At 39.5% G+C, this 12,113-nt stretch overlaps 1 protein-coding gene across 6 annotated transcripts in view; it reads left to right on the top strand.

Moving 5' to 3' along the window:
* Positions 1–12,113, top strand: part of CPEB3 (cytoplasmic polyadenylation element binding protein 3) — a 229,460-nt gene that overhangs the window by 38,276 nt on the left and 179,071 nt on the right. For 3 of the 6 annotated variants that reach the window (XM_027839881.1, XM_027839880.1, XM_027839885.1), the window contains exon 1: positions 6,315–7,728. In XM_027839881.1, the coding sequence (XP_027695682.1) occupies positions 6,517–7,728 (1,212 nt within the window). In that variant the 5' untranslated portion in view covers positions 6,315–6,516. Of the gene's footprint in view, positions 1–3,858; positions 3,941–6,314; positions 7,729–12,113 lie in introns of those variants that run through there. The other 3 variants (XM_027839884.1, XM_027839882.1, XM_027839883.1) reach the window with 3 other exon arrangements.

Below are 12,113 nucleotides of genomic sequence, written 5' to 3'. Positions count from 1 at the left end.
TCTTGAGGCCAATTTCAGCTATGACAATATTTTAATGCAGAATATATTATAATATAATCAATGGCACCTTTTTTTGTAGAATCTTAGTTGTCTAAAGCAAAACTCTTCGTTACATTAATATGATCAAATGACATAGCATATGTAAAGTGCTTTGCAAATCTTAAGTGCTATTACTATTGTCAGTATGACTATTATTTTATAAGCTATAAATATGAAGTTCATAAAGGATTTTATCAAACAAATGTATGTGTTTATTTTTTTTATCGTGTGTTAAGGTTTCTTTGTGTTATAGAGATTATAATGGTCTTAATTTTATTTGAGCAAAATATGAGTTGATGAAATGTGTGAGGATGTGACTTTTGGGTTGTTGCAAAGTAAGGAGACTACATAAAGTTGGAGACTACTGCATTAGAGTATAAATGCACAAGTGGAGTACAAAATACTATGAGATCAGGTGAGAAAGAGATCATTTTCAGTTGAGTGAATCAGGGAAGGTTTGATAGAAGTAAGTGTTGCTTGAATTGGGCTTGGAGGACAGGTAAGAAGTCAGTAAAACAAAACTTTGGTGGTGGGGAAGGCCATTCCAGCATAGGGAACAACATATGAGTAACTGCTCAAGAGTAGAAAAGCACAGGATGTTTTTTAGTGCTTGGCAGCTAGTTGGTTTTGGTTGTAATGTAGAGGAAATGAAGGGGTGGAAACTGAAGTAAGACTGGAGAAAGGTAGCTTGGAGCCAAATTGTGAAGGGCCTTGAATGCCAGCCCAAGACATTGGACTTTTATATGGTAAATAGAGGGAGGGGTTCTATTTCAGACCTACTGTCATGACCTGAATTATGTTCAGTATATTGTGTTTAATAAGAAAAGGAATTGCTTAATATAGCTTAGAAAGTTTTTCATTTTTTAAGTTAAAATTTTTTGTTGTTGTTTAAAGAGAAAAGCTTCAGTTAATTTGGAAAATTCACCTCTGTGGAACAACTTTTGCCCTGGCAATGCAGGATAAATAGGGTGTTACTATCAATCTTTTCAGTCATTCATTTGCAAAATTGTTTGAACTTCTTTGTTTCCCCAGTACAACTCCTTTGGTGAACAGGGACAGTGAGGAAAAGTAGATTTTTCATGGTGTTATTTTCTTGACAAATCGTGTTAGTATAGTATGTTTTTTGAATATTTTGTCTTTATCCGGGTAGATAGAGGTAAAGTAATGACAACTCCCACATACATACACATACACAGTGTTTGAGCCATCTCAATTTGGGGCAGCTAGGTGGCACAGTGGATAGAACACCAGCCCTGGAGTCAGGAGGATCTGAGTTCAAATCTGCCCTCAGACACATAACACTCCCTAACTGTGTGACCCTGGGCAAGTCACTTAACCCCAATTGCCTCACCAAAAAAAAAAAAAAATGAGTCATCACAATGCCTTAAAGACTTGTGTTATGGCATCTTAATTATTTGATTATCTGTCATTCAATCATGTCCAACTCTTTGTGACCCCCGTGAACCACAGCATGGCGTTTTCCTGGCAAAGATACTGGAGTGGTTTGCCATTTCCTTCTCCACTGGATTAAGTCAAACAGAGGTTAAGTGACTTGCCCAGGGTCACACTGCTAGTACATGTCTGAGGTCACATTGGAATTTAGGTCTTACTGACACCAGGTCCAGTGCTCTATCCACTGAGCCATCTAACTGCCTCCTTGATTATAAATTAGCAAACATTTATTGAGACCTGTTATGTAGGAGTCACTATGCTGAGCAGTGGCAGTACAAAGAGGAAGACATCAACCCTGATGTCATGGACCTTACAGTCAAGGAGACACAATATACACATTTACCTTTAGACACACATAACACAAGATAGCATGGGAAGAATGTCAAAAGAGTTGCACAGTTAGTAGATGCAAGAGTTCAAAGAAGTAAGGGACCACTAAATGCCAGAGCAGTTTTGAGAGATTTTATGAAGGAAGAGAAATTTGACCTAGAAACATTGAAGGACAAATAGGACTTTGATAGGTATGCTGAGACCAGAATATTTCATAGACCAGTTTGGCTGGAAAAGAGGACATTGAGGGACGTAGTAGTAGATAAGACTGGAAAGGTAGTTGGGATCAGATTTGTAGAACCAAGTACAAGAACAGTAAATATTAGTGGAATGAGGGAAGTGCCCAGAAGCATATTGAGCTTTTGAGCACTCCTGCAGAATGTTTATTCAAAATGCTCGTTAAAAAAAACCTTCCAGTTTTGTTTATTTAGTGAATAAGACAAAGGCTACTAGGAATGTTTTAAGTTGGTGGTTTATGGAAGTACTACAGTACCAATTGGGAAAGAAAGGAAAATATAAAGTTATTGTAATTGAAGCTGACACAGGATTTTAAACTCCAAATTTAATCAGTGTTGTCATCAACTGTTATATACTGAGCCCCCTCTCCAACTGGCATTGTACCAAAACCCACAGGAAATAATAAATATCCTGCTGCTGCTTTTGTAAGCTGTGGTTTTCACCATTGTTCTTAGAACCCCAATGGACAATAGTATGCCATAGTGCATGAATGCAGTATTTTAAGGCTCTTCGATTTTGCTTGCTAAACCAGAAAACTAAGCTATGGGGGTGCATTTGACAGCCTGGCATGGAGGATAAAGAGCTGGTCCTAGAATCATGGAGATTTGTGGTCTGAATCCTGCCTCAGATACTTACTAGCTCTGTGACTCTGGGCAAGTTTTCTAATCTCTCAGCCTAAGTTTGCTCATCTGTAAAATGGAGATAATAAACCAACCTAACAGAACTGACATGAGCATAAAATAATCTGCATATAAAGCACTTGGCAAAACCTCTAACAAAATTTGGAATAAATATGACACTATAGACCTGTGTCACCTTGAGCAAGTTGCTATATTAACCTTTCTGGGCCTCAGTTTCCTCATTTGTAAAATAAGAAGGTTGGACTAGATGGCTTCTGAGGGCTCTTTGAACTCTAATTGGATTCTTTGATTTTTTGAGTGATATTTAGTAAAACACTAAATAAACTAACTTTTGTTGTTTTACATTTCATCTGGTATCCTGGGATTTTGTTAAACACTGATATTCTGAATTTGATTTGGATTATTGCTGTATTAAGGTAAGAGAAGCTTTCATTTTTTTTTCAACTATGAATTGAGGTATCAAGTTGATTCATTTAATAAACATTTATTAAGTACCTAGTATGTGTCAGGCAGTACAATTTTGTAAAGTAACAATTTTGGCTTGATTTACATTACAGGTTTAAAGAAATCATGGTAAATATATGCCTGAGAATTTTTTGTGGACACAGATTTAACTGAAAAAATGTGTAACAGTATTTACCATGATTTCTACAATTAAACTCAATTCATTTAAAGATAGGGTTTCCTTGAGAAGTGAAGCCATACTTACTATTTATTTTATTTTATTTTTTATCCAGGGTTCTTTATTTAATCATCCTGTCATAGCAATGTACCCATGGCTAGTCAGTCATTATCGTTTTGATTCCATTTAAGGTCGCTCTCCTGGGTTTGTTTTTGTTTTTGTTTTTTTAATTCTAGGTCGGACTGCCAGAGATCCTTTTAGCTTTCCTTCCTAAATTAACCTAACAAATCAGTTCCCTTCCTTCCCCCTATCCCTAATTCATTTCCACAGTTAATGATTTAGGTTGGCTGTTAACTAACGCAGTCAGGGTACCACTGTTTTCTTCTTGAACCTTATAACTCTGGCTTGGTGAACTCTCCTCCTTTCTTGCCAACGTGCCGGGCCGGCAAGGCACTGGGCAGAGACTCCAGTCCCCACAGTTCCTCGGGTGCGCATGCCCTCTAGTCTTCCAGTTGTCAAAGTGCTTTTGCCGGAGCAGTCAGATAATCAACCCGAAAGAAGGAAAATAAATACTGTACACTTTAATTTTTATCGATCCCTAAAAGCTGGACACTTAAAGGTAACTGCTAAATGAGAATTCGGGGATTGAGCCTGTCGTTTACTGCATGCAAAAAAAAGACAGTATTGTTAGGGTGGTGGGGGATGGTGTAATATATCTCCAGGACTGCTGTAAAAATGAGCCCCAAATACTCGCACCAACGGTAACTGAGAGACATCGGGTAATAGCATTGTAAATGTTATCTTAATTCAGTGTCAGCCTCTTGTCCTGACAGGTAATTTTTGGTAAAGGCAGGTCTTGACCTTGACAATAGTGCTGAATTTACGCTAGCAGTGAAATGTATACCTTTAAGCAGTAGTGAGAAAAGAAATACGTAATGCTGGCACTCCACCTCCTCCTGATCATCAATAACAATTGATTTTTAGGTTGTTTGTTTTTTGCTTTGGGTGGGGTATGATACAGTCCCTTTTACCCTTAGAATGTTTTATTTAAATTCACTGTTAAAAAAAAGAACACACAATGGACATTTAAAGAGGACAAGAAGCAGAGTGATATTAAAATTACAATGGAATAAGTCTACAGTTTCATCCACGATGATGTGGTTATCATAATAAAAATTCTAGCTCCCTGGAAGCTACTCAGATTCTTGAGTCTTCAGGTTTACTGCAGCATTGCCCAAAAAAGTGTGTAAAGGTCTTTTTCCATGACCATCCTCTTAGGCAGCAGCAGGACTCCGTGATGTGCACGTCTAAATCTTTTGTGTTCCTTCTTGGAAACTTTCCCATTTTATAATACTTAAATTAATTGTTTTTAGGGCAAGATGGAAGAAAATGCAATTAGTTGTGTGTTTAATTGATAATAGAGGCGAATCTGTCATATGAGGTGTGGGGGGGAAATGGGCAACAAAGGACAGGGGGTGTGAAGTTTTTCCCTCCACATTTTGTGTGTATGAAACTCACTGAGAAAAAAAAACCCTGGATTTGCTATTTAAAGGATATTCTTAAAAATAGAATAGTGCATCTCTTTTAACCTTTCTATCTCATCTGTTTACAGTTAAGGTAATAGTTTCTCAGTTTTTCATCCTATTTCTCCTGTTAAACCATGATGTTGTCCCAAGGCAAATATTTAGTATATGTAAATACCTTGGTTCTGAGAAAGCTGCTTCTACAGTCACTGGTAGAATTATAACAATAGCAGCCCAAAAGTATATAGTGCTGTGAAGTGGACAGAATAAAATAATTAAAATAGCCATACTAAATATGTCAATAACTTTGTTCTAATTATACTGAATCATCATCTAAATAGTTATATGTTTGGCCTCATATACTTGCAAATTCCCCAAATATTTGATAGGGCCTTGGCATAATGTAAAATTCACAGGCATAAATTTAAAAATACTTAGACTATCTATAATAACAATACAGGCTGACACAGAACCTGGGGAATAGTATATCTGAAATCCGCATGTTTAAAGTGATGGCATTTTTTATCCTTAAACATTCAGGAATATTTTAAAGGTAAATAATGTATTTCTTTTCCATGATATGGAAAATACCACAATATCCATATGGGACAAAGGGAAGCTCTTCTGGCAAAAGTAGTGTCATCAGGATGTACAGGAATAAAGGACTTTGTGCTTTTCTGTTTTTAATTCATTTTTTGTTGTTGTTGAATTATTGTTGGGACTACTAGCATCCCAGTCTTTCCACTGTAAATACCAGTTGTATGATAATTTATTCTAGAATTTGATAGTGCCAATTTAAGGACTTAAAACTTGCCCTGATTGTCTGGCTAAATCTCAAAGGGATTAAAATTGAGTCCACTGATCTCACAGCTTTACTCTAATTTTTGACCTCAAATCCGACTGGAACCATTGTTCCACTCTTCGAAGAGCTTCAAAGATAGATGCTGAAAACAGAAATAACTCACTAAAAAGAATGTCTTGGGTTGTAATTAGTAGTATTGAAAAAACTAACAGGAATATATGTATGTGGAATATGTATATGTATATATATGTATATGTATGTATTCCTCAGAGTAATGAAGGACAAACAAAATGGCATATTAGCTAATGTTAGTCGTTCCCCCCCCTCTTTAAAAATGACTGCTTTTAAGGTCCCTAACAAAATGGAGTAGGCTGCAGTACTCAAGACCAGAGAATGATTGTGCAGCTGAGGCTTCTTTTACCAAATGCAAAGATTTTTTCCCCTCGTGGTTCTTTGCAGTTAAATGAAACAATTACAAAAGCACGAAGGTAGTTTACTAATCAAGGATACGACTCCTGTTCCTTTAAAGTGCTCAAGCAGGGGAAGGGGTGGGGGGAAGGAGTGTAGTGACTGGTGTCTTTTTAACCTTGCTGAAGGACGCAGCAGTATTTATTGACGTATGCAAATAACTGGGGGAGGGTGGTGCTTGGAAAAAACAGGAACCAGAATCAGTTTCTCATTGCAGGGTGAGCGCACTGAGTTCCGGTGAAGGGAAAAGAGACGTGGCGAAATTGCTGTATATCTCTGTCCTATAAGCACATCTCTCACTAACACTGAAAGGAGACAAGACACCAGAAAGGGTGAAGCTGCTAACACCATATTTTTAGAGCTCTAGCGTGACCCCCCGCCTTACCAGACTGGGGCTTCTAAATGGGAGATTACGGATTTGCATTGCAATTGGCTAGTGGCAGTGGCACTGGATTTTCGCAAGTGAAATACCCCACCGCTTCTGCGAGTGGCATTGATGATCCCATTAATAATAACACGCCTCTCTTTTTTCCCGTTTCAGCTGCGCAAACCATGCAGGATGATTTACTGATGGACAAAAGCAAAACCCAGACTCAGCGGCAGCAGCAGCAGCAGCAGCAACAGCAGCAGCAGCAGCAGCAGCAGCAAGAATCAAACGCAGCGGAAGCCTCTTCCACGCCCCTCTCCTCAGAGACCCCCAAGCCGGAGGACAGCAGCCCAGTGACGAGTCTCAATCCAACAGCAGCGGCGGCGACTTCTTCGACGGCCCCAAACGGCAAGGAGAAGATGCAGATGGAATCTCCGCTCCTGCCCGGCTTGAGCTTCCACCAGCCCCCACAGCAGGAGCCTGCCGCGGCGCCGGGCACGTCCTTGTCCCCTTCCTTCGGGAGCACCTGGTCGACGGGTACCACGAACCCCGTGGAGGACAGTTTTTTCCAAGGGATCACCCCCGTCAATGGGACCATGCTTTTTCAGAATTTTCCTCACCACGTCAACCCGGTCTTCGGAGGCACCTTCTCCCCGCAGCTCGGCCTAGCGCAGGCTCAGCACCACCAACAGCAGCAGCCGCCACCGCCGCCTCCACCGCCGGCCCCGCAGCCGCCGCCGCCGCAACAGCAGCCGCAGCCGCCGCCGCCCCAGCCCCAGCCGCCGCCGCCCGCACAGCCGCAGCAGGCGCAGCAGCAGCAGCAGCAGGCGCAGCAGCAGCAGCAGCAGCGCAGGTCGCCGGTGAGCCCCAACCAGGCGTCCTACACCCAAAGAAACGCCGCGGCGTACAGCCATCAGCCCATCATGACCAGCAAGCCGTCCTCTGCCTCGGCCTCCTCGTCCTCCTCCAGCTGGAACAATCACCAGAACGCCGCCTGGAGCACCCCTTCCAATCCCTGGGGCGGGCTGCAAGCCGGCAGGGACCCTCGCCGGGCTGTCGGCGTAGGGGTCGGAGTCGGGGTTGGCGTGCCGTCTCCGCTGAATCCCATCTCCCCGCTCAAAAAACCCTTCTCCAGCAATGTGATTGCGCCACCGAAGTTCCCCCGGGCGGCCCCTCTCACCTCCAAATCCTGGATGGAGGATAACGCTTTTCGGACAGATAATGGTAACAATCTGTTGCCATTTCAGGTAATAACTCTAAATACACCTGCGCATACCTTCCTCCTCCTCTCCCCCTCCCCCTTTCCCCTTTCGCGAGTGCTGTTGCTTCCTTGCCGGGCTTTGTGTTCTGCAACCGTGTCCCACGTAACCCGCTACATGTCATGGTCCCCTTTCCTTGCCCGTGGCCCTCGTTTACATTGTCTTGTCCTTATGTGAAAACCATTCCGGTAGTTTAAGGAATTACATAAACGCATCGTACATCTCTGTGCAAGGATACTCGAGTGTGATTCTCCTACGCTACTACCCTCTCCCTCTTAAGCTCTTGTTCGTTGTGGATTTGGATGTTATTTGATGTCTTTGAGGGAAGTCAAGCTTTCTGAAAAAGTGAATCACAGAGATTGCTAGACTGTGTCGAGGTTAAGCGGTATGGAATTCCTGTCATTTTAACTAGGGACACATTTCAGTTCTGCAATCAGGGATGCCAGTGCAGGCTCAAAGCTGTCCATTCGCAGTCCTTCCTGCCTTCACTATTGAAGAGGCTCCAACCATTGGGAGATGTCCTTTTAAGATAGTTGCATATGCTCAATTAAACTAATGTGAACACATGTGTTTGTGTCTAGGTATGGTACTGGAATCCTTAATAGCAATCAGCTTATCTCTCCTGTGGAGAAAATTAGGAGTGTAAGATTCTAAATAAACACCGGAGCAGTGTGGAGGAGATGAAGTGGAAATTCTAGAGAGGCAACCACCCTCTATTATACAAAAGAATGACTTCGATGTCATTTAGTATATTTGTAGAGAAAAAAAGACAATAGGACACGACCTTTAGAGCCATATTGCAATGGAGTCTATTTCTTAGCTAGCACTGAAATATTTAAAGCTGCAGTGTCCTTCACCAGTTTTGTTATTTAAGAAGACAATGCAGATCAATTACAACATTTGAAACTGAGGAAAATAAAAGCTCTGCAACTTTAATGAAAAATGAGTCTCATGCTTTGGTGTTAAATACCAATGAAGAAACCAGGGACCTGCCTGGACAGAAAGGTTGAATGATACTATTGGTATTTTTATGTTTGCCTTTTAATAATTTTCAGGGCCACAGGAATGGTGTGGAGTACAGTTGATCCGTAAAGGTGAATATTTACTGTATTTTTTGGTTTTCAGGCAAACACTTGCCCCGTCCTCTTAAAAGGACATGGATGTAAGCTTCTAAACTGAATTACAAAGAGATGAGGATGGAAATAAGGGACTGTCTTTGGAAAGGGTTCAAATTGGATGTTCAAGTAGATGAAACAGAAACTCCTCTGAGCAGTGCTGGAAGATGGCTGAACCAACCAGCTAATAAGGGGTGTTTAAAGGGCTTGATACACCTAATTTCCACATTACTGCTTTATTATTTTGAAAGAGTGCTTGCCTTATTTGTTTTTGAATGGTCTCCACATAAGAGGACCTGAGATTATCAGGCTTCAGGTTGTTGATGTATACATGGATTGGGATGACAAGAAGGGAGATAATAATTTTAAGGCATAAATCTTTTTCTTTTGAGGCTCGTGGAAACTGCAAGCCAAGTGTCAGCCTGGCAAACATTGAAAGTAGGGAAGGGATAGATGTTTTCTGAAATCTTTTTTTTTTTTTAATGAGGCTTTAGGGCCCACTGTGCAGGAAGAAAACTTCTCTATATTTCTATCAGGACCTCTTTTTTTTTTTCCCCCTCTCTACTCCACCCCCCCTTCAGTTGTGTTTGGAGCTCATTCACTTGCCAATTATGGGATTTCCATTTTTCATTGACGTGTATAATAAAAACTATACTATGCATTACTGTATGCCTTTGTTTACTATGTCTGAATATGTAGTCCCAAAATTAAGATCCGTAATTTGTTCATTTTTTTTCTAAAGTAAAGCATCCTGAATATGCATTTAAGTTCACCTTATTTATTGATCCTCCTCTCACACCACTACCTTTTTAAAATCAGAGATGGGGTGAAGTTGGTAATATTTAGGTATCTTATAGGAATACTTGAATGTGAATATAGCTAATCCCTGATAATTTGTCCTTATTTAGGAAAACAGGAATAGCTCAATCAACGAAATCTACCCCACCCCCACCCCTGCAAATGCTGAAACCTAATTTTAACCAGTACTGTTGGGGTTGCCATCTGCACCCAGGCAAACAGTTTCTCAGAGCTCCTAATAAGTGGCAAAATGGACTGATTTTCTTCTCTTGTCCATTCATTGTTCTTGAGTAGTAGAATGACTAAAAGGGATGTGTGTGTGTGTGTGTGTGAGAGAGAGAGAGAGAAAGTATGTTTCTGAATAACCAAGAATTGTTTGTAATTTGAAGAGCTAAATAGTACTTTTTTTGGTCTTATGAAAAGCTTTGTTAATTAAGATCATGTTACCTCCTTCCTACTTAAAATACACAATTGTGTTATGAATATTTTTTGGGTTGTATGAGATAGAGGGATTATTAACTGACTGTCTTTTGGCTTGATATAAGTTAACCAGAATCATCAATTTGTTTGCAGCCTAGTTTAAAAAAAAAAAAAGGAAAAATGAAACTTTAAAAAGTGTTAACATCATTAGATATGCATATTTTCACTTAATTGGTTGAATTACATGAAGTATTTAATTTTTTAAAACAAAGGGAAAAGTATTTTAAGTGGTCCCAGTGGTGGCTTTTTATTACTAGAAAATATAGATTATTAATACTTTTCTATTAAATCTCAATGATTTCAAAGAAAATCAGTATTATTTCATAGATCTTTAAGCTTGGAAATACTGTAGGCATCAACTATTTAAACTATAATATGAAGAAGAGCATTTTTACAGATTAAGAAATTGAGGCTCCGAAAGGTTGAATGACTTGTGAAGGTCACGATATCTGATGATGTGATTTAAAAAAAAAACAAACATTTTCTTTTGTCAGTGATTTAAAGAATTTTTTTGTTTTCATTTTTTTAAAACTAACATATACACTGGAATCATACTGTATTATTATTGCTGGCCGACCTTGGACCCCTCCCAAGGCACATAATTACAGCAATGTTTAAGTACTTCTTCATAATTCTATGTTAGGTTCCGCACCCTCCAGCAACCAAGGGCATAATGATGACTGGTACGTGAGTAAAATGAGTAGACTAAATCCAAATTAGACCAATCAATGAAATTCTGTGAATACAGGGAAAATGTCATTGTATACACAGTAATACCTTGTTTATTTGTAATGCTTGGGGAATAGGGTGTTCTGGTTGGCTGAAATGTTTTGGTTATTTGACAATTGCTGTAGACTCCCAACATAGGTTGCTAGTTATAAGAGTTAACCAACACCAACCCTGTGTTTAGCACAATCTAATCTTTCTTGGAAGGCGCTTTAGAATTTTTCATTGTCTAAGGGTAAGTGTTAAGGATATTAAATATCAGAGAAAAGGATTGTAATTATAGGAGTCCGATCTCTCCTAAAAGTTGCCTCATTGACTTGCTTGTTTCTCCGCCCCCAATTAATAGTATTTTATTTTTTCCAATTACATGTAAAGATAGTTTTCAACATTCACTTTTATAAGATTCTGAGTTCCAAATTTTTTTCTCCTTCCATCCCTCCCCTCTCTGCAAGACTTGTTTTTCTCTTAAAAGAGAACCAGCTCTCCAGTTTGCCATTTTCTTGCCTCTATACTTTTACTCATGCTATTTGCTAAACCTGGAATATCCTCCTCCCGTTTCTATACCTGATGAAGGCTTTCGTCCTTTAAAACCTAAATCAGATATCCACTACTCCATGAAGCCTTTCTTGATTTCTCATACTCCAGTCAGTTACAACTATTGCTTTTTCAACACAGTGTCTTGTGCTAACCTCAAATGTGCTAATCATGTAGTGTGATAAATCAATGTTATCAATGTTTGTGATATATCTTATTAATAGATTGTAAGCTCCAAGTGGGCAGGACTCTATCTTAACTAATTGTGCTCTCACCATAGTAATGAGGGTCTTAACATATTTTGATTGAATTTAATTTTTTTTGAGCTTTCTTATTTGAATTCTAAGTACAGGTTAACTGAGTCGTAGTCAGGTTAATAAGCTAATTGGGTTCCAAATTGTAAATTATACTGCCCCAAGTATATTCAAAGGAATTTCCAAATAATATTTGCTCTTGGTTCTTGGACACCTTATGGAAACAGAAGACACATATAAATACATATAAAATAAATGTTAGCATTTTCTTTACCTGCCTTAAGAATTCTAGTTGCTTGATCCTATACTGTATATGGCATTGGTTATTATTCACATAGCACCAACATACTGGAGTGGATAAAGAGCTTGCTTCAGAGCCATGGAATCCTCTGTTGACATTGTGCCTCTGACCCACTCTGGCTCTGTGACCATGAAGTCACTGAACTTCTCAGACAATTTTCTAAGA

The sequence above is a fragment of the Vombatus ursinus genome, unplaced genomic scaffold (genome assembly GCF_900497805.2).
Source record: "Vombatus ursinus unplaced genomic scaffold, bare-nosed wombat genome assembly UNPS02014833.1, whole genome shotgun sequence".
In the NCBI taxonomy this organism is placed as follows: Eukaryota; Metazoa; Chordata; class Mammalia; order Diprotodontia; family Vombatidae; genus Vombatus; species Vombatus ursinus.
Note: the sequence above shows the minus strand (reverse complement) of the source record. Positions and strands in the feature narration are given on the sequence as shown.